This window comes from Mycteria americana, chromosome 3, assembly GCF_035582795.1.
Source record: "Mycteria americana isolate JAX WOST 10 ecotype Jacksonville Zoo and Gardens chromosome 3, USCA_MyAme_1.0, whole genome shotgun sequence".
Lineage (NCBI taxonomy): Eukaryota > Metazoa > Chordata > Aves > Ciconiiformes > Ciconiidae > Mycteria > Mycteria americana.
The window spans coordinates 2149318-2169433 of record NC_134367.1 but is presented as its reverse complement, the minus strand read 5'-3'; the positions used below and the strand labels follow the sequence as shown (position 1 = coordinate 2169433).

The following is a 20116-nucleotide window of genomic DNA, read 5'->3' as shown; positions in this document are numbered from 1 at the left end:
GGAGTGCAGCGTCAGACCAGTGGTTGGTAGCTGCAGGAGGGATCACCGCTGCTGCCCTGGGTCACGCAGGCATCCAGGTGGGTCCACCCAGCACAGGCTCCACCTGTGAAGAAAGCAAAGCCCAGGTGAAGAGCACCATGAGCCCGTTGCCGCGGCATGCTGTTGCCCGCTGCTTTTGCCCTGGCTGCAAGCGATCTCTAAGGGACATGAGGAAACAGCCTCAAATTGCGCCAGGGGAGGTTTAGACTGGATATTAGGAAGAATGTCTTCACTGAAAGGGTTGTCCAGCACTGGAAGAGGCTGCCCAGGGAAGTGGTGGAGTCACCGTCCCTGGGGGTATTTAAAAGCCGTGTAGACGTGGTGCTTAGGGACATGGGGTAGTGGTGGACTTGGCAGTGTTAGGTTTACGGTTGGACTCAATGATCTTAAAGGTCTTTTCCAACCTAAATGATTCTATGCCTACATTTTTCAGGCACGTCTGGGCCCCTCTGTCCTCTCTGCTTTGGTGCTCAGCCTGAGCTTGGAGGACCTGATGGGCATCACCCTACTTCTATAGCTCTGCAGAAAAAAAAAAAAAAAACAAACCAACAGATCTGCCACAGCACCTGCACAAACCCCTGTCCCATATCCCCAACAAAAACACACGCGTGGATACCTCCAGCTGGTTGCCTTGCCGGCCACAGCTGCCTGTTGGTCATCCCAGTGCAAGACCTGTCCTTGCTGCCCGTAGCTTTGGAGGCAGAAGTGGTTCCTGCCCCTTGAAGCTACACGAGTGAATGAGCAGCCCAGATCAGGCGCGATGAACTAGGTGAACATGGCAATTCGACAGCCTCTTCAGGCAAAAAAAAAGCTGTTGCTGGGAGCCACGGGATCTGACGTGGCCATGGCTTTTGGCAGAGCGCGGTGCTGAACAGCTCTGGACAGTAACTCCTACCAGGTAGAAGAGCTGGCTCCAGGAGAAGGATGTCTGGCCACAGCCTAACAGCAGCAGGAAGCTGGAAATTTAAGAACTGCAGGGAGATACCTCAAAAACTTGATGTGTTCAAGCCCAAGACAGTCAAGGTGAAGCATCACCGTTACAGGATCTGAGCCATAAAATGAGAGGATACCAACACCGAGATAAACATGGTAAGGTAGAGTACGAGAGGGCTCAGCTGCTCTGCTGTCATTAAAGTTAAGGGCAATCTTAACATCCAGTAGGCCCTTCTACATCTGAAAGGGAGGAATTTAGCAGAATAGCTTGGAGAAAATAAAATAATATTTGTTTCCAGATTCTAGTTTGGCTCATCCTGCATCCGGCTGCAAACTCTAAGCCATGGTTAGCTCCGTTGCTCGCCGAGACCCCAGCAGCTCTGTTCATTATAAAAAAGTGAACTGGGGAAAAAAACCAAAGAGAAATGTAGGCAAAAAAAGAAGCAGGTAACCCAGAAATACCTAACGATGCTGGGCAGCCTCTCTGGTGAGACCAAGTATTACCAACGGCACAGGGTGGCGGGGATCTGACCTGCTCTCAAGGATCGATCCCCTTCTGCCAGCTCGGATTTTGTTTTTCTTCTTCGCTCGCATCCTTCGTGCAGCAGCAGCAGGGGCTGCCTCCTGCCTTCAGTGCAATAAGCAGTCACGCCAGGGGCTCGGGGAATCTGCGGCGAATCTGTAAGAAAGGGAGAAAATTAAATCAAGAGAAGCAGGAGACAGAAAGGAGTCTGATTTTAAAAAATACAGCAGTCACGATCTGGCTGTGCTCATCAGCTTTGTTTAATAAGAATAAGGAGTCAGTGGTTTGGAAAAATAAAGTCGAGGTAAAACAGCACTGCTCAGACCTCGGGTAGCAGCACGAAATCTTCAGGCTCATCTCGAGTCCTTTTCCAAATGGGAAAGAAGTGGTTTGGCATCGATCTATCCACATCGCTGCCTCTTTCCTTTTGTCCCTTCCCCGTCTCAGCCGGCTGGCAGAGGGGCGCGGATGGCTCTGCGGGACTTCATGCCCAAAGTCCCCCTCCGAAGGCTACCAGCCCCTGCACTGAATCACAAACCCGCTTTGGTGGTTTTAAACTCTTGCAGCAACACACTTGGCTTTACATTTTTTTTTCCTCCCTCTTTTATAATTGTGGGAAAAAGCCAAATGTGGTGATTTTAGCTTCAATCTTTCCTGTAAGCAAAAGGCTGAGACTACTTAGTCCGAAACTGACAGCTAATTCATTCAGTACACGTCTTCAGCAGAAGTTGGTGCTGGTTTAACCGAAAAGGTTAAAAAAAATAAAACTCTTAAGTCAATGTGTACAAATTCCTCTGTAGAGATGCCTGTTTTCATTGATGCTTCCTCCCAGAATCTATGCAGATTTTTGCCCAAATCCAGCTGATACCATGATGAAAATTAAATATAAAAGCTTTGTTCTGGCCATGTCTACCAGCAGCTGCCATAGGTACCCACTGAGGGTTCTTGGGCACTAGGTCTAGGGCCAAGCCTTACCTATACACTGTATAAGCCCTACGTATATGTATTTTCATCCCTGGAGGGACTTGGTAACATCCCACAGCCCTTTCAGATCACTTCCTGGGAAGCCAGTGGTGAAACGCAAGCTCAGTACGCTGCTCCTGGGACGCACATCCTCACGCAGGAGCATCCTCAGGAGACCCTTCCCTCGCCCCTGCCGCTGGGATTTCAAACTCCTGCATCACTGCATGTATCAGGGCGGTTCTAGAAATTTATTTCCTATTAGTATAGTTTCTTTAAGTAAACCTGGATGCCTCTATTTTGCTTGAGAGCCAACTCTCCCAGAAGGTTTGCTGCGATTAGGGGAGCCAGAGGTAGCAGGGCAATGACACCAGGGTCTTGATCCTGGCACAGAGCGCACGGCTGTCCGTGTCACTTGCTGTGGGGCTGGGACCCACATCACGGCTCAGCGCAGCTTGCAAGACATCCACAAAGCCACTTTAAAAACTGCTTTCTCAAAAACTTAAACCCCAGACTTTTTGGGGAAGCTGCAAGAGGGCAAATGTTGATGGCTTTCGGGGTTTACGTCTCTGCATGTACATCAGGACGTGGCGGGACGGCGGCTTCCAACTTCCCTCTTCCCCGTCTTCCTGGGAAACCTGGCCACTTGCACTCCAGGCTATTCTGCAAACAGCCCTTTGAATAGGGAGCAAGCAGAAGGCTGTGCTGAGCAGGAGCACTGCGAGGAGGTGTGAATAATGCCGGTAGACTGCACATTGTTTCCAGTTAAAAACAATTTAATCTGAATTCTCTGATCCTGCAGCTCTTCAAGAATAAAGGAAAGCTAAGTAAGTTTAAAAGGGAGCTAACCACCGCTTCCAACTTCAAAAAGCCTCAGCAAAATCAATTAAGAGTGTACAAAGAATCTTGAAAGAACAACAGGGACTGACAGATTGAACCGCACGAGCTCATTACCTTTTCAAATCCTCTCTCTCTCTATGATGTTCCTGCGCAACGTCAGCCGTGGCACGTAGGTGTCTTTACATTTCGCCTGCGAGAGTACCTGGATCATGCTTTGCAAACAGAATGCAAATACAGCGTTAGTGTTTTACGTGCTACCGAAACAGCCTCCTTTGATGGGGGAAGGCAGCAGCTATCTAATGGAACAAAGGAGCAACACGTTCGAAGTTTAGGATGAGAGAGGAGGAACGACGAATGTGACCTGAGCGCTCCAGTGCTAAAGGTTTTAATTAGGAAACAGTCTGTATCCATCTCCGATGGATTAAGCTGCAGGTTTCCCCCTTTTCCTTATTTTGCAAAAATATTTCTCTAGATTCAGTCCGTCCACAAGTGACGCCAGTTCACTTCTGCACCCACACAAGTCAATAACTTCGTTCTTACCTCTCCAGCCGTGAAGAAATTAAATTCCTCCTCCGAACCCTTCGCAAAGGGAACGTTTCTAGCTGATGAATCAGGATCACAGGAGCACCGACGCCGCGGCCTGGAGCTTTCACTGAAACCAACCGCCGCACCTCCCGTCCCTCCTCCTTCCCAAGCCTTGAGAACGGGTCGGCAAATCTGCTTTCCTTATCTCGTCCTGAGCCCCTGCTGAGATGAGACACTTAATCCAGCCAGCTCCTGTGTCCCCCCTTGGAATGATCTATCCCTCCAGCCACCCCATCTGCATGTTGGTTGCCTGCAGATAACTGCTCAGTGACAGGCGTCCGGAGCGCCTTCATTAGTCTTTGTGATTAACAGACCCCTGAATTTATTTAGTTCCAAAAAACGCTTCCCAGCAGCTGTAAGACTACCAGCTACGATGATGTATTGAACAGACATAGGAAAAAAAGACCTTCTGCTTCTGCTGTCTGGTGAGATGTGCTGGGATTTATGATTAATGGAGGATTCTGCTAATGAATGATTTGGAGGCAATGCTTAATTTTAGAGAAAAATAGAATACTATTGACTGACTTGATCCCGACTGGGGACGGTAGCGAGTATTTAATTCTTCCCCAGATAAATTCAGCCCCTAGCTATCTTGCATCTCTGTGAGTGATGTTACTTGTCCCATTGAAAAAAATTAACTAGTCTGAAGCATCCTTAATCCAAAGCAATCAATTTAACTGCCTGCCTCGATGGACAACTCCAGCATTTAGAGAGGCTAGTCTAACAAACCGCCCCGATGCACATGAGGCTCATTGCAGGGGAGAGAAGAAAAATGGAGGACTGACACATTTTTCCCCACCAAAGCAGAACAAAGCTTCACCTTCACTATCTGTTCACTTGAAATACAAAGCTGACTCACAGGTCCACGTTCCTCTCCGTTCTTTTCTCCAAGAGAGATTATGACCGTAGATAAAAAAAATAAATGGAGTGGTACGTCCGTAGCGACGGCCGCCTGGGCTCTGACCTAGGGAAAAATCAACAGTGTCAAAGCCCTGCGAGCCGGGCGCCGAGCCGAGGCACCCGCTTGCAGCCGTGTTGCCCCGTGATGCACTCGACAGCACCGTTCTCTTCCTAAAATGCGAAGTCACATAAGCAGCTATCACTGGCACGTGTCCTCCTCCAGTCACCAAAGCAGCGGTTGTCACCAAGACCCAGCTACTTCACCGTGACAGGAGCGATGGGCAGCAATATTTGGGGTTCAGCGCTTTACGGTGAGAAAGGAGTGGAAGAAAAACTGTCGGTGGAAGAAAAACTGTCTACAAACAGGGTACCACAGAGAGCACAGCTCTGCCAGCAGCTAAACAACAGTTTAGGAACTCCCCTGAACCAAAGGGTGTTCTAAACCCCTGTTCAGTAACCGCCCATAGATTTATCTTCCACAAGTAGGTATGCTTTAAGCCCTCTGACACTTCTGCTGTCACCAGGGAGTTCAGCAGTTCAGCGGTGTGCTGTGTGAAACCCCTGCATCCCCCAGGCACCCCTCTAGTTCTCATAGCACGAGGGGGCGTGTCCATTCAATAAAGAGTTCGTTTTCTCCGTAACATACGTAATTTAACAAACTTCCCACCCCCCCTTCCCAAATTGTAGGTCTTTGACAAACTTCTCTGTATTTTTCTTTTTTTGCTCACCTATATTATTATTAATGAGCTGCATACAGCTTTTGAAACAGGAAAATACCATGAATTCATGCACTCTTCCATTTTATTCTGTTCCTTTCCCAGCTACAGACATTTACATTTACCCTTTAGATCACTTGAGTGTTGAGCTTGTTTTCAGAGCGCTACACGCAGCAGCTCCAGGATTCTCCCCGCCACCCCTTTCCCTAAGAAGTAGTCACTTAAATTAGAGGCTGTCATTGCGTATCTTCATTTACCAATTCACTAGGTATTAGAGTAAGACTTACTAAATTGTGCTACCTAACAAAAAAAAAAAGCGCGTCACATGATTCTAAAGAGATGCTCAGTATTACCACACTTTTTAATGCATTAGTAAAAAAAACCACAGCATTTTATTAATTTATAAAATACAGAGTTTCAAGTGATTAAAGCGTATGTACAGACTAGCTAAAAATATCTAGCCAGCTGTGAGGATACTCGCCTAACATTGCAAAACAAGGAAGAAAATGAGTAAACAGCCATTCTCGTGCCCCGCAATTTTCTCACATGGTGCGAGGGTGTGCAAACCTATCTGTATGCCGGAAAAATGGACCTGGTCTCAACTAAAAACAGCCCTGGAAGCCCACCAGCATGCTCCGAGGAGAGATGGCAGAAAGCAGACAATAGAGTAGCAGTGACTACAGGATTAGGAAGAGAAGGATGAAGAAACCTTACTTCAGAATAGCAGCTCTGCAAAGCAGAAAAGTATTTATAACCAAAAGCTGCAGAAAGGAAAACCCAGCATACAGTCCCGATTCCCCAGAACTCCAAGATTAGTTAGAAATCAAGGCACCAACTAGGATTAGGTAAAGCTGGGCTGCACTGCAGGTGTAGAGCCGCAATCAGAGCCAGACCTGTCTCCTACCGAAGACAGGAGTGCTCTCCAGAACAGGGCTCTTGGTAAAAAAGATCCAGACCCCCATTTTCAGCTCATTTCCAGTCACCATAAGGTCTGTCTGCACAGAGGTGTCAAGAGCTGAATGAGCTTCAAAGCAACCGTGTCTATCTTGCTGCACACGCTTCGTACGCACTAGCACTGTTGGCCTAGGGATTCTCTAAATTCAAAAGTCAAGTTTAATTTACCGGTTTGAATTAACTTATTTTTTATATGGTCGCACAACAGCTCTTTCCAGGGACCACTCCTAGTGGGTAATCTGTTTGTTATCTGTTACAGGGACAGAGGTCAATTAATGTTTGTTTGTGCAGGATAAACATATTTTACAGCCTGGAGGAGCAGGTGAGAAAATGTTACGCTTCCCCATGGAAGGCCAGCAGAGCCTCTGGATAAAGTCATGGCCGGAGGAAAGATCCTCTCCGTGAATTTAGCTTATGACACGCTGCTTATAATACAGAGTCTTCTATATTGCAGCCACAATCTTAGTAGAGTAAGACAGGGAGAAGAAATATTGAATCTATTTCTAACAGAAATACACCTATTTCTGTCCTCTGTGTGGCAGAGGTGGCGCAGAGGGGCTCGCCACGTTATCTTTCTTTTGGCAGTTTGTTCCTTTCCTACAAAAGGCAGCTGTCCCCGAAGGACACTATTTCACCTCTGCCCAACAGAAGAGCGCAGGAGGAACCTTTTCCAGGAGCTCCCAGCTCCTTAAGAAAAGCGAAGATCAGCAGTATTTTACAGATACATGAAAATATTTTTCAAACAGGGTGCAAATTAGACTCCCCATTTACCTGCCAAGATTCCAGTTCAGTCCTTTTCATTTCCCTTGTAAGAACAGCTGGCACAAGCAGCTAACACAGCAGGAAGCATGATTCCTTAAACTACTTTAAGTGTTAGTGACGCATACGTTCTAATCAAGAGTTGGCATCTTTAACATTCTTTGTATTTATTTTAAGAAAGCGGTTTTAGTTAATCTAAGCAAGAATATTCAAAAGCTACTGTGAAGAAAATACATTTTTGTTTCTGCTCAAACTTTTCAGAATAGACACTGAGCGCTTTGCCAGCTCATTCAGCAGACATCACTCAGTTACGTGGCCAAGCAACATGGAGCGAAGAATTACACACACAAAAAAGCTCCGATTAAACCTCCTAAAGACAACTTCTGCGCCAAGGACAAGCGCCATGGCATTACCAGTGAGAAGCCAGGGCTGGAAAGGCAGTCAACACGCAATGGGGCAGAGAAGCCCGTCTCCAGACGGTTTCTGCATGTTTCTTTGCCGTCCTTCATAAGGGCAGTTGCAGGACAGCAACAAAAGGATGCGCAAGGGTTGCTTTAAAAAGAGCAAGTTCAGAAACTCCCCTAGGACCATGCCAGGTATGGCCAGGCAGTCAAGGTCACCTCAGCCAAGTTTTCACCTCTGCTACTTGCTGCATAAAAGAACGCAAATATAAAAACACCGAAGGTTTGCATAAAAATAGATTTTTTTGTAGTTCTCCTCTTAAAATTACTGTACAAATAAATAAAGTTATTGTCCATTTAAATATAACCGTTCGGGAAAACTGGAAGCTGGCAATGGTCTTCTGATCGACCCACTCATTCCAAAGGAAGGCAGAGTTGTTCGCCATCTCTGAGGCCTCCAGATCACAGCGGGGCACGATACCTGCAAAGGAAACGCGCCAGAGTTGCAAAATGAAACACTTCTTGGCGAGAGCACTGGCCCATACCAAAGGTCCCCTGGCCCACTGTTCTGCCTCGGGGACATCAATAGCATACGTACGCTTAGGGAAGAGCACAGGGCAGGTACACAAGCAGGCTTTCCTCAGTAAAAATCCAGTTCTGAGCAATGTTTAACTTAAGGACTTCCTGAATCACAGGTTATATCCATATACTTGTCTTTAAATTAATGAAAGAAAACTCATTTAGATGTTTTTCACACTGTTCTGAGGAGGTTTAGCGTTTGGCTGCCCTACACTCTAGGGTTCATTGCCCTGTGATAACAAAGCATTTTGGAAAAAAGGCATCTCCTGTTTGATTCAAACTTGCTATTGGAGAATTTCTTCTGAAGCACCTAGATTTAGCATTGCGAGAAACCCTTTTCAGCTCCTGTGCTGCTCCTGATTTTAGATTAGGAAAGTCGGATATGAAATGGGTCTGTTTTCTGGACTGAAGCATCCACGAACTGGTGTTTAAGACAACCCCATTTTAGAAAGGCGAGTCTGTTTTCATTTCAGTCCGCACTGACACAGCAGCTGACAGCATTTTCAACAGCGTGAGACTAGCGCCTCGTGGCGTGGAGCGCTGCGCCACAAGTCATTGCTGCATCAACTCTGATTACATGCCAAAAGCAAGTATAGTAGGTATTCAGCTAGCTTCCTGCCAAACAGGAAAATAAAATAAAATAAACGAAGAGGATTGAGACAGACGGGGTTTTCAGGGATATGACCTGGCTGTGCTGGCGTTTTTCTTCTGAACCTAGTCTGCAAACCTATTTACCATTATGGTTTCATAATGGAAAAGGAAAGTCAACAGTAGTAAGCCTGACACTGTGCTGCTAGAGCCTTTTTTTTCCTCTTTATCCTTGCAAATTCCTTTATAGCAGGCTAACCACTTCAGGGCTGACCTGCCAACTGGCGGCACTGTTGCTATTACAGTATGCCACGCCTCCTGTTTCAGGTGGGAGTCCCCCAAACTGCAGATCCTACCAGACTAAGCGAGTAGTTTTCAGCGATAAAACTGATTTTTCTAGATAAAAAGAAGCGTTGGTCTCGTCCACTGAGATTTCAACAAAGTATTTGATATAGTACCACACAGGAAAGTATTAGATAGACAGGAGAAGACTGGGATTAGTAAAAAGGAAGATGTAAGGCAGTTAACCTGTCCCAAGGGAAAACTGAAATGGATAATTTGGAAATTAAGAGGCTAGAGTAGAGTTTTATCAAGATTGGCACTGGCAACGGACTTGTTTAATTAATGTTTTCACTAACAGCCTTGGCACAATTAGAAGTGTGCCGATGCCACAAAGCTGGAGGTATTATGGTTATAAAAAAGGATGAGGAAATATTCAGGGTCATTCACCGTTTCTTCTAACTGACGGGGATGAAACTGGGTAATAGAAGACATAAGGTCATGCATCTGTGAACAACAGTAACTGCTGTAACCCAGAATGTTAGTGACTTGAAGCAACTCAAGTCAAAAAGGGCTTTAGGATACAAAGTAATTACGAGAGGATCAAGTGATACAAATATGAAAGGAGAAAGATGTGATCCTGGAATACATCAGCAGGAATATTTCCAGATGAGATAGATAGTAAACACTAGTGCTTTACAAGGACCTGAAGAAACTCGTCTAGCTTCCTCTAGAAATTATTTGTATATGGAGGAGCCAACCTTGACGGAACCAACCAATCAACAGGAAGAAATGCTGCTAAGGTTACAATTGCTCTCTGTAAAATAGTTCAGAATGGGCAAACGCCCAGGAAGGAGAAGAATATTTTAAGCTAAAGGCCAAGTCTGTCACAAGATCAAGACTACTAAACTCATCAGAAGTGCATTTGTGTTGCAAAGGACAATGTCCTTAGCTATAAGGACAGCCAGATGCTCAGTCTCAGTGACAGCATCAGACAAAAACCTTTATTTCTATGATGCATTTATCAAATAAATTCTAGGATACGAAGCCCATGATAGCAGAAGACAGGACTTGAAAATCCTGAAAACTCTTTTCTGTATTTTCATTGCTCTGCTGAAAGACACAGAATCTGACAGACCATCTTCAATTTTATGTTGGACATTCAAACTTCCATCAAGGCAGATACTAAAGAGGCCATCAAGAACTCACAAGAATTAGGATCAAATTCTTTTTTTCCAAAGTGGGCACATAAAAACAACAGTCTTGCTACAGGACTCGGCAAGACCACCAGACTTCCAGTCCAGCCTTTTCCAAGACATTCTTCAAGGCCTTTCCATGTTAAACAGTTCAGGACAGGAAGCTCCTCTATCACCCGGTGCACCCAGCTCTGATATGCTCTGAGCATTAACACTGCTTTCATTAAAAAAAAAAAAAAATCTGTCTTTAATCTGACGGTTACTATCATACCATATTTAAGATGTACACCTACAAATATACAGTAACTTTGCCCACTTCAGCTTTTATTTAGTTAGCAAATATATTGTAAAAGCAACAAACAAGCATGGGTAAATGTTGGAGTGATAGCAGAAATCTGCCCTCATTTATGGAAATAAATGAGGTTTAGGGTAAAGGACAGGCTGGCCCAAATACAGACAGCACAGGCAATCCCCTCAACAAGCACCATTAAGGAGGCAAAAGTTTCTCTGTTAGACGTACTTCAACCAAATTCCTTTTCCCAAACGTTTATCGAAGCCTTTTCTTCTTCTAGTTTGACTGTATCTTTCTATCACTGAATTTTCAGAACTGCTACAGGTCACATTTGATTTAGAGGGCTTTGGCCTGGAGGTCAATAACAAAAAAACCCCTGTAAGCTCAGGCTAAATAGGGAGTAGCCTGGCAGACACACTAACCTGAACGTTCTTCATCTCTATGAGACAGAGCGTTGACGCTTTTTGCCATAGGAGATTTGCCTGATTCGGACTTCTAGTTGGAAGGCATCCAATCTTTCCTTTGGGTTAAAAGCCAGCATATCATGCAGGAGCTTGCAGAGATCATCTGGCATGGACTTCTTGTTCTTCAGGGGAATTTGTAATTTCATGTTGGGATTCTCCAGCAACGCTTCTCCGAGGGGAATAAGCTCCTTGCCTTGGCAGATGTAAGTTCCTGAACACAGATTAGAAAGAATCAGGTTATACAGGTAGAGGAAAGTCTACACAAAATGTCTGTCATGTGCAGTACAGACAATCTGGAAAACAAAAGCTCTGAAAGATTACCGGAAAAATCACTTATTAAGAGGCGACCGCCAAGTCAAATATTGGGAGAGGTTGTTATCAGAAGAGGCTTTTACTTTCAAATAGTAATCAAGATGTTGCACAAGGCTGTGTGCATAGCCATGTGCAGAACAGAGGGAGCAAGTTTAAGCACGGCGTGCTCGTCAAGGAGTTATACGGACCATCTGCTGAAATGAGCTTCCTCCACTTTACGCCGTTTCACCCTACTAGCAGACTCGGAAGCTCTAGAAGAGGGAGGGAGACTGTGCTTGGCTGAGGAGACTTGAAAGAGTTAAACACAAAACTTATTTGCTCAGTTAGTCAAACAATTTTCAATTAAAATGACAGCATATGCCATTTACCGTTAGCCAACTTCTCCTCAGCAAGATTAAGGAAAGGAAATGTAAATTTGCTCCTGGTAATCTAAATAATTTCACCGGTTGTTGCAAATGATTAACTGGCTTCCAAAAGAGACAGTAAAAACAGCTTTGCTCACTCAAGCTGTTCTGCCCCTGCACCAAGAAAAGAATAAATGTTTCAAAGGCAGTGACCTGTCTGTGTAGAGAAAAGGTTGGCCTTGCAAACTCCTTATCTCAAGTTGGCGGGTAGCTATTTTAATGAAATCTGTTCATGCTTTGGTCTCAGCTGCAGCCATTTGCTTGTTTCTGTAGGCAGGAACTAAAACATTTATCAATGTTTGACATTTTAAAAAGAAATAAATAAGAGAATTAGAACTGAGCCTACTTGAAGATGAAAAAAAAAAAAAATTAAAGGGGTAGCACAATAGCTTCTCAAAGTTCCTCCGTAGAAATTCCTTTTAAGAATTTAAACATTTAAAAGACAGACAGACAGGTATACTATGATCTCAGAGCCTGGGTAGATGTCTTCAATTATTATGCTAATGTGCACAACTGGCATTCTCTCCTCTCAAGATGGATTTTCCACCACAGTATACTTTTCTGAAATCATTTAGTACAAAGCATCTCAAGCGTGCGTATATGTGGAGGATTTGGAGGAAGGAAGGAGGAGGCGGGGAGAGAGGGAGAGAGCAGGCCATCGGAGGAGTCATCCCTGTGAGATCTTGCATCTCTAAACTGTGAGGAAACTCAGCCAGATGGCAGCGAAGCTTATCTAAACATCCTTTCCCAGTTTATTATTTGGCTCCTTGGAACATCTTTTCAGTGCTCCGAGTGATCCCGTCCCTTGGTTATGCCAAGACAAGGATACAAGCGAACCCATAAGCCCAATTCCAGAAAGGTTTTGGGTTTAAGAGCATTAAAAGCATTTCTGAGCAAGCGGAAGTATACAGATACTAAATCCTCTATGAAGAGAATAGCGACAGATGCCTCACCAACAGCTACAAGTTTTTTCTCTTACAATTCTTTAGTGACAATAAGGGCCAAATCCATTTTGGAAGAGCATTCCTTAGGGTAAGGAAGGCCTGACAGCAGAGAAGCCAGAAGCGATCTTTCCCTTAACCTTTAAATCCCACAGAGGATTTCTAGCAGAAGGAATGATCTTCCAAACAAAATGATTTGTAAATATAAAAAGCATTCCCTCTGTCTTAGTGATATCTCTTCAAGACCTGGAAACCCTGCCTGAGAAGCAACCAAATTAGGAGCAATGCATGCTGAAGAAAAAGAGATTTCTTTGCAGTTCTCTTAAAAACAAAAACTCAAAACACCCAAAAAAACCCAACTGTGGGTTTCTTTGGGTTGCAAAGTGCTTGCCAATTCCTGGAAAAAGCCACATCCAAAGCATATATGCCACAGCATTTGTAACTATGCCTGGGAGGAACACCTCTCAGAGGATCCCTATGGATCCAGAACGTCCACTGACAACAGGACAGCACTGATCTGATCCTCACCGAGCAATTCCTTCTCAGTATCCCCATCTCGGAAGGTGATCCTCTCGACCATAGCCCAGAAAATGATCCCAAGGGCAAATATGTCGGCCTTCGCAGTGTAATGACCTTCCCATACTTCTGGAGCCATGTAGAAGTTTGACCCACACGCAGAGGAGAAGCGATGCTGGTTCACATTCCCTTTCCCCTGACACACCTTGCTGAGGCCAAAATCTGCTACCTGCCACGCATAAGAAGAAAAGCAAAATAACTTATTCACAAGCATCAAGTTTACAAGCACGTTTACAAACAGAGGCTCAGTGAATTCCACTCTGAAATCCACCACAGCATGGCACTGGCATTTGTCGGGTAGCAACCCTAGTGAAACAAAGAGCTGATTATTTCCTGTTAGCTGTCCATTCCCCAACTCCTTTCCTCTTGTTTGTTCCCCTTCCTAAGACAGGCAAAACAGATATCTGTTCATTATCTTTCCGTGAAGTTCATTCTGATTACATCTAATTGAGCATAAACATACCTTGAACAACATCTACGGTAGAAGTGGCTCTTACTGTTCCACAGCGAGTGCACTGACTCTCTTGCATTACCATTATTATCCACGGTGATTAAGATGACATTGATTTAAATGTCCCTTGACGGCTCTACAGGTCCAAGTACAAATACCATTATTGATCCGAATGGTCAAGAAATGAATTATCTGCAAGGCACCGACCTGTTATTTTATGCCTAACTACAGGAACTCTCGGAATTGAAAGTTCAGGAGCAAGATGGCTCCCAGCTTTTCCAGCTCTCTGAGAAGCAGGTGTACAGATTTCAGTCTGGTGCTACAAGAAAGGCAGCTAGCCAGTCTTCATCTCGATCAGGGCATCAACCCACATGAAGCACAAAGACATTCCCCACCTCCCCTGAACATCAACATGTGCTTGAGGCAGCAATATTGGAAGCGCTAGCTGTTGTAACAGGGCAGTATGTTCTTAAAGTTTAAGGGCACAGAAAATATTGCTTCATTTTTGACGGATCATGATCTCCCTGATTATCTAGCGTGCAGAAGTTAGACAGCCCTGAACGGCTCCTCTCAACAAGATAAGCAGTGGATGAAGGACATTACAGAAACACACCATCATGACCTCTACTTCCTTCCAAGACTCCTTAAAAAAAAAAAAAAAACAAAGCCCCCAACTGATATCAGATGTTCTGAGTACGCTTGCTACAAGTATCACAAGACTTACCAAAAGGCCATTCCAAAGCACGTGATGAGTAAGCATGTAGATCACACACTTGTTACAGCAAAGTTTTATTCCCTTACCTTTACTATGGGAGTTCCACGTCTATGAGAAATCAAAATATTGTCAGATTTCAGGTCTCTGTGCACAATCTGGTTTCTGTGCAGGAAAGCCACAGCGCTGCTGAGCTGCCGCATGAAGCTGTTATTCAGCTGAGCATCTGGGCTGCGAGACAGTAGGTATTCATTCATGTTGCCACCGTCACAAAACTCCATCACAAACCACAGAAAGCAGGCTGATTTGGGATCCATGCACCTCCGCCCTTTCAGGCAGGTCTCAATTAGCAGCAAATGGCTGTCTGATTTCCTGTAACGATGACTAATTGGCTGAAAGACTTGGCCGTTCTGCAGGATACACTCCTCCAACTGGATGACGTTTTCATGTTGCCTCTGGATGCTCTGCAAGGCCCAGAACTCTTGCAGAGCCAGTTCTACGTTTTCAGGCACATTACAGTGCATCCTTTTAACAGCTACTTTGCTTCTAGTTTGATTAACGATGGCCTCGTAAACCACGCCATAGCTCCCTCGGCCCACTTCTCGAACAATGCTATACTTGGCTTCCGTAGCCATCCCTCACTTTGGCCCAGTGAACAGCAAATCAGAGGAAAATATTTGAACTCATGGCAGTCAGTCGTCACCTGCAGTAAAACCTTGGAAGAGAGGGGGATAAAAGCTTAAAACTCTCCCAAACAAAGCAGCTTACTGACAATCAACTGCAAATACTTCCAACTGGTATCAATTTTAGCGGTATATCCATTGGTATATGATGCAGTTGCACAAGGACTGACAGCTAAAGCGGGGTTTTAAGAGAAAACCTATATCCATGGCAACTTTGAGACATTATCAAGTACAATCCTGACTGCACAGTGGGATACAGCCACCTGGGAAGTGACATCGATTTGTCCACAGCAGACGAAGTTTAGTGAGAAAGAAAAAGGACTATGTAGACACGTTTCCTAAGCAGGGCAGGAAAGGGAAGACAAGACCTCCTGGGTAAAAGCTGAACTTACTGTTACCAGAATTGACTTTTAAAGAAATAAACTTAGCCAGAAGTGCCAGTTTGGCACTAGATCCTTCACCCTCACTTTCCCCCCTCATGACTGTACTTATCCATCAATGGCTACATCATGTCCCTGCACTTCCACCACCAATTTTCTATTAGTCCATGACACTCTGGACTTCTCACCCCCTTTCTCCAGCTCACCCTCTTCCAACCCCTTCACAAGCCTTACACTGCACTTCCCCTCCACCTCAAGCTCCCTGTCCCACTCCCAGGCCACCTACCCCAGGTTGTTCTTCATTTCACTCTCTAGCACAGGCTCTCCCTGCGATTCTCACAGTCCCTCATTCAATTCCCACCCCCCCCGCCCTATCCCCTAATAACCCAGCTCCCATCTTAGCCCCTCATCTCACTTCTTCCTGCTCCAGTGCTCTTCAACACCAGCCCAAGTTTTGCTCCTTAATCAACACATTAAATCTTCTCTCCCCACTCAATTTTTCTCTGCTTTCATGCCCCAAACGTTCCTTTCCCAACCATCTTAACCTTTCCCCCTTCAAACCTCTCCCCTACTCCCTACCCCACCTGCCGCTGCCCTCAAAGCCCCCACTTCCCCCCAAATTCTCCTCCCATCCCAATCCCTCAGTCCAGCTCCCCCAACCTAAGCCCCTCTTCCCAACCCACCCCAGCTTCCTTCTCAATCCCCCTCCCTCCTCCAGCTCCACCCCCAGCCGTGCTCCTTTCCCAAATCTTTCACCTTTTCACCCAGCCCTCCCAACCCTCTGCCACCCTATTCGCCACTCTCCAGCCCTCAGCCCCCCACTCCTCCCCAAAGCAGCCCCCACCACAGTCCAAACCTCCCCCCAAACCCACTCCCACAGTAGCCCAGCCCCGCCCCATGGCATAGCCACACCCCAGCCCCGGGCCCAGCCCCGCCCCCTTCCCCATCTCCACTCACCCCAGCCCCCTTCCCCCCCACCCCCGCCAGCCTCTACCCCCTTTCCCTGCCTCCACCAGCTCCTCAGGCCCAGCTCTTCCCAGCATCTCACCTAAGCACCCTGCCCTTCCCTTCCCCTCCCCTCCCCTCCCAAGCCCCTGCCCCCTTCCCCACCCCTCCAGCCCCAGCTCCTTCTCCACCTCAGCCCCTTTCCACATCCCCGCCAGCCCCTCCCCCACCTCCACCACCCCCTCAGGCCCAGCTCCTCCCCGCTTCTTGCCTAAGACTCCTTCCCTTCCCCACCTCAGACCCCTGTCCCATCCCAGGCCCCTTCCCCACCTCCACCATCCCCTCAGACCCAGCTCTTCCCAGCATCTCAACTAAGACCCCTTGGCCACCTCAGGTCCCTGCCCCACCTCAGCCCACTTCCCCACCCTCCCCCCCCCCCCCCGCCCCAATTCCTTCCCCACCTCAGTCCCTTTCCCCACCCCCAGCCCCCTTCCACCATCTCCTCAGGCCCATCTCCTCCCCTTCCCCACCCCCAGCACCTTCCCCACCTCTACCATCCCCTCAGGCCCAGCTCTTCCCAGAATCTCAACTAAGACCCCTTGGCCACCTCAGGTCCCTGCCCCACCTCAGCCCACTTCCCCACCCCCAATTCCTTCCCCACCTCAGCCCCTTTTTCCCCAGCCCCCTTCCACCATCCCCTCAGGCCCAGCTCCTCCCCACTTCTCGCCTGAGTCTTCTTCCCTTCCCCACCTCAGACCCCTGTTCCACCCCAGGCCCCTTGCCCACCTCCCCACCACCAGCCCCTTCCCCACCTCCGCCATCCCCTCAGGCCCAGCTCTTCCCCACTTCTCGCCTAAGACCCCTTCCCCACCTCAGGCCCCTTGCCCATCTCTCCAGCCCCTGTCCCCTTCCCCACCTCCACCATCCCCTCAGGCCCAGCTCTTCCCAGCACCTGCCCCACCTCAGGCCCCTGCCCGCTTCCCCGCCAGCCCCTCAGCCCCGGCTCGTTCCCGCTTCCACTCGCCTCAGCCCCGGCCCCCCCTCACCACCGGCGCCTGCTTGCGCCCGGCCCCGCCGCCGCCGCAATTCCCGCCACCGCCCGGCGGCCCCGCCCACTGGCCGCAGCCGGCCAACCAGAAGGCAGGAGGCGCGGCCGAACCAATCACAAGTCAGCGAAAGGGGGGGTGAGGCTGCCGCTGGACCAATCGTCGAACGCTTCGCCTTCCCCGGCTCAAGCAGCCCGGGCGGGTAAGTTCTGCGCCTGCGTGGTGGTGGCGGAGCGGAGGAAACTACAAATCCCAGCAGGCTCTGCGGCGGAGGACAGGTGCCCGCTCAGGACAAACCTCCGCAAAACGCGGCGTGTGCTGGCGCTGGGGGCCGGCGTGGCGAGGGGCTCTGGGTGCGACAGCAGACGCTGTGTCCTCCCCGTCCGTCTGTCCGTCTGTCCCCTTGTCCGGGCGCTGGTTAGCGAGGCTATCGTGCAACGCAAAGAAACGCAGCCGCTTCCCACCTCTGATTTGGCCCCGGTGGTTAAAAACAATTAAATCACTACAATTTATTGGAAACTTTTGGCAGGTACCAGCACGCCCCTGTCCCGCTTCCCCCCGAATCAGGGTCCTGGTGCAGCCCCCTCAAGACACGGTGGCATCAAACGCCTCGAAAAGAGCGGCGGAGGGATGGGATGTGTCCCCATCCCAGAGCATCGCTTGGGGGTTCGCCCCGAACTGAGGGGTCACCCCCTTGTTCTCAGCCCTGGCTGGGGGCTCGGCCCGTGCCTCTGAGGAGGAGGAGGATGGGGTTTCCCCATGGGCAGGCTGATTTCCAGCTCATCTCTCTTAATTTGCAGCGTTTGCAGGCAGTGGAAATGTGTCTTTTCAATCCGGTTTCTTACTTCCCTCCATGTGGCGGCTTAGAAAGAAAACCGGGTGTGCATGGGCGGGACGGGGCACGGGGGTTTCCCCGCCGCACCTGCAGAAATTAATAAAAAACCCCAGTTTTTAATGGCCTGATTTCACCAGAAAATGGAGCCATTTGCTGATATTTTAATTTTATAGAGAGCGACTGGATTTGGTCGCTGCAAATTTCTTGGCAGGGAGGTTTCAGACCATCCCACATTTTGTTCCCACTCCCTGTAAACTCCGCCTGGCCACGTTTCCAAGCTAAAATACAATTTCACGAGGTGTCTTTGGGGTCTGCAGTCGAGCTGCTGGAGATATCTGTGTCCTTATAAGTCCCTTATATTTAGGATATCAGTCCTAAATAAGCCCTTAGCACTGATGGAGCCGGGAAGAAGGACCGGCAAGAGGCAACTGGGGCCACCTCCATCCCAGCAATAAGGGCTGTCCTGGTGAGAAAGCACATGAGATGTCCACCCTGGTTGCACTTGCATTAGGAGTTGCAACCGAATGAAAACCCCACGGTGGTCCCACATGTCACCCTGGCATGTCCCAGAGATGGGGACCCAGGGTTGCAGCTGGCTACTAGCCCCCGAGGATCAGAGCACCCCGGTCCCCTGGCTTTAATCATCAAGGCTGGGGAGGTTTCCCCCGTGGCCGACCTCTGCGTGGCCATCACACACCCTCGATATTGGTTTTAATAACCGCCGGCGCTCCTGATATGAAATAAAACCGCATCATCGGGCTGAAATATTTCCTTGCGTCTTAAAAACAAGGAGCCAGACCCAGGGATGCGGTATCACCCCCCAGGGGCACATCGGCCCCAAATCCTGGCTCCACGTGGAGGTGCTACGGGGAGGATGAGCCCGGTGGGATGTCGGGTGCCACCCCATCGCCTTCCCAGCCATGCCTGGCTGGTGGGGAGGGTTTTAATTGCCTTTGCCGGATTTTTATTCCGTTATTATCACGGCAGCATCCTTCAGCTGCCGCGATGTCCCGCAGCAAGGAGCCTGTGGATCATCCCTCCTCCTCTCCCCTTCCAGCCACCCATCTGCTCGCTGCATTTCTGTATTTTATCCTGGAAAAAAGTAATTTTCTTATTAACTTTTCTGCCCGGGCAGGCTTCTGTAGACCTCTACCACACCTGCCCCGAGCTGCCTCTTTCCCCACCACTTGTGGGGGGACCATCCTTCCCACCCCTCACCCAGCATCAGCCAGAAACCCACTCCTGCTATCAGGGATAATTGTTATTTTTACATTTGGGTTAAAAAAATAATTAAGCATCAAGAGGACTGGTGGTGCGGTTGGTCTGTCCTTCCTCACCTGCGCAGCATCCAGCACCGGCTCCCCTTTGCTCCTGCAAACGCATCGTCCCACGTGTCAGGGTGTTGGGGGGGGAATGTTTTAATGGAGCAATCTAAATAAATAAAGATAAAATAAATCAAAGCCCTCAATGTTAAACATCGGGCCTGCTGGGACACTTTGGACTCTATTAAAAAGCGCTGCACATTCCTCCGGTGACTCAGAGGTTTTATGTGCTAAAGACGACAGTGATGTAGCAGTTTTTCTTTCACAAAGCACTAAATGCTGGAGTTTGGGAGTTATTTTTTGGTGCATCGTGGTTTAGCAGGTACCAGCCCAGGCTCCTTACTGGGAGGACGATGGGACCCGCGCTGGGAACGATGGGGCAAGCGGAGGGTGCGAGTCTGGCCGGCTGGGCAGGGCTGACGGGCAGCAGGAGAGATTTAGTTGCTGCTGAGCAAAGAAATCCTTTATCTTTTTTTTTTTTTTTTTTATTGATTGCTGAAT

General features: G+C 48.0%; 1 protein-coding gene across 4 annotated transcripts; it reads right to left on the bottom strand.

Moving 5' to 3' along the window:
- Positions 1 to 5880: 5880 nt before the first annotated feature.
- Positions 5881 to 17507, bottom strand: LOC142407923 (serine/threonine-protein kinase PDIK1L-like). 4 transcript variants are annotated; one of them, XM_075497647.1, is made up of 5 exons: positions 17459 to 17507; positions 14494 to 15119; positions 13194 to 13410; positions 10967 to 11219; positions 5881 to 8091 (listed from the first exon to the last, which is right to left on the bottom strand). In XM_075497647.1, exons 2-4 carry the CDS (start codon positions 15037 to 15039, stop codon positions 10984 to 10986), a joined length of 999 nt encoding a protein of 332 aa, XP_075353762.1. In that variant the 5' UTR covers positions 15040 to 15119; positions 17459 to 17507; the 3' UTR covers positions 5881 to 8091; positions 10967 to 10983. The 4 variants fall into 4 exon arrangements, with proteins under 4 accessions (XP_075353762.1, XP_075353765.1, XP_075353764.1 ...); XM_075497650.1 differs by having other exon boundaries at positions 17374 to 17486; XM_075497649.1 differs by lacking the exon at positions 17459 to 17507 and adding an exon at positions 15754 to 16007.
- Between the last annotated feature and the right edge of the window lie 2609 nt (positions 17508 to 20116).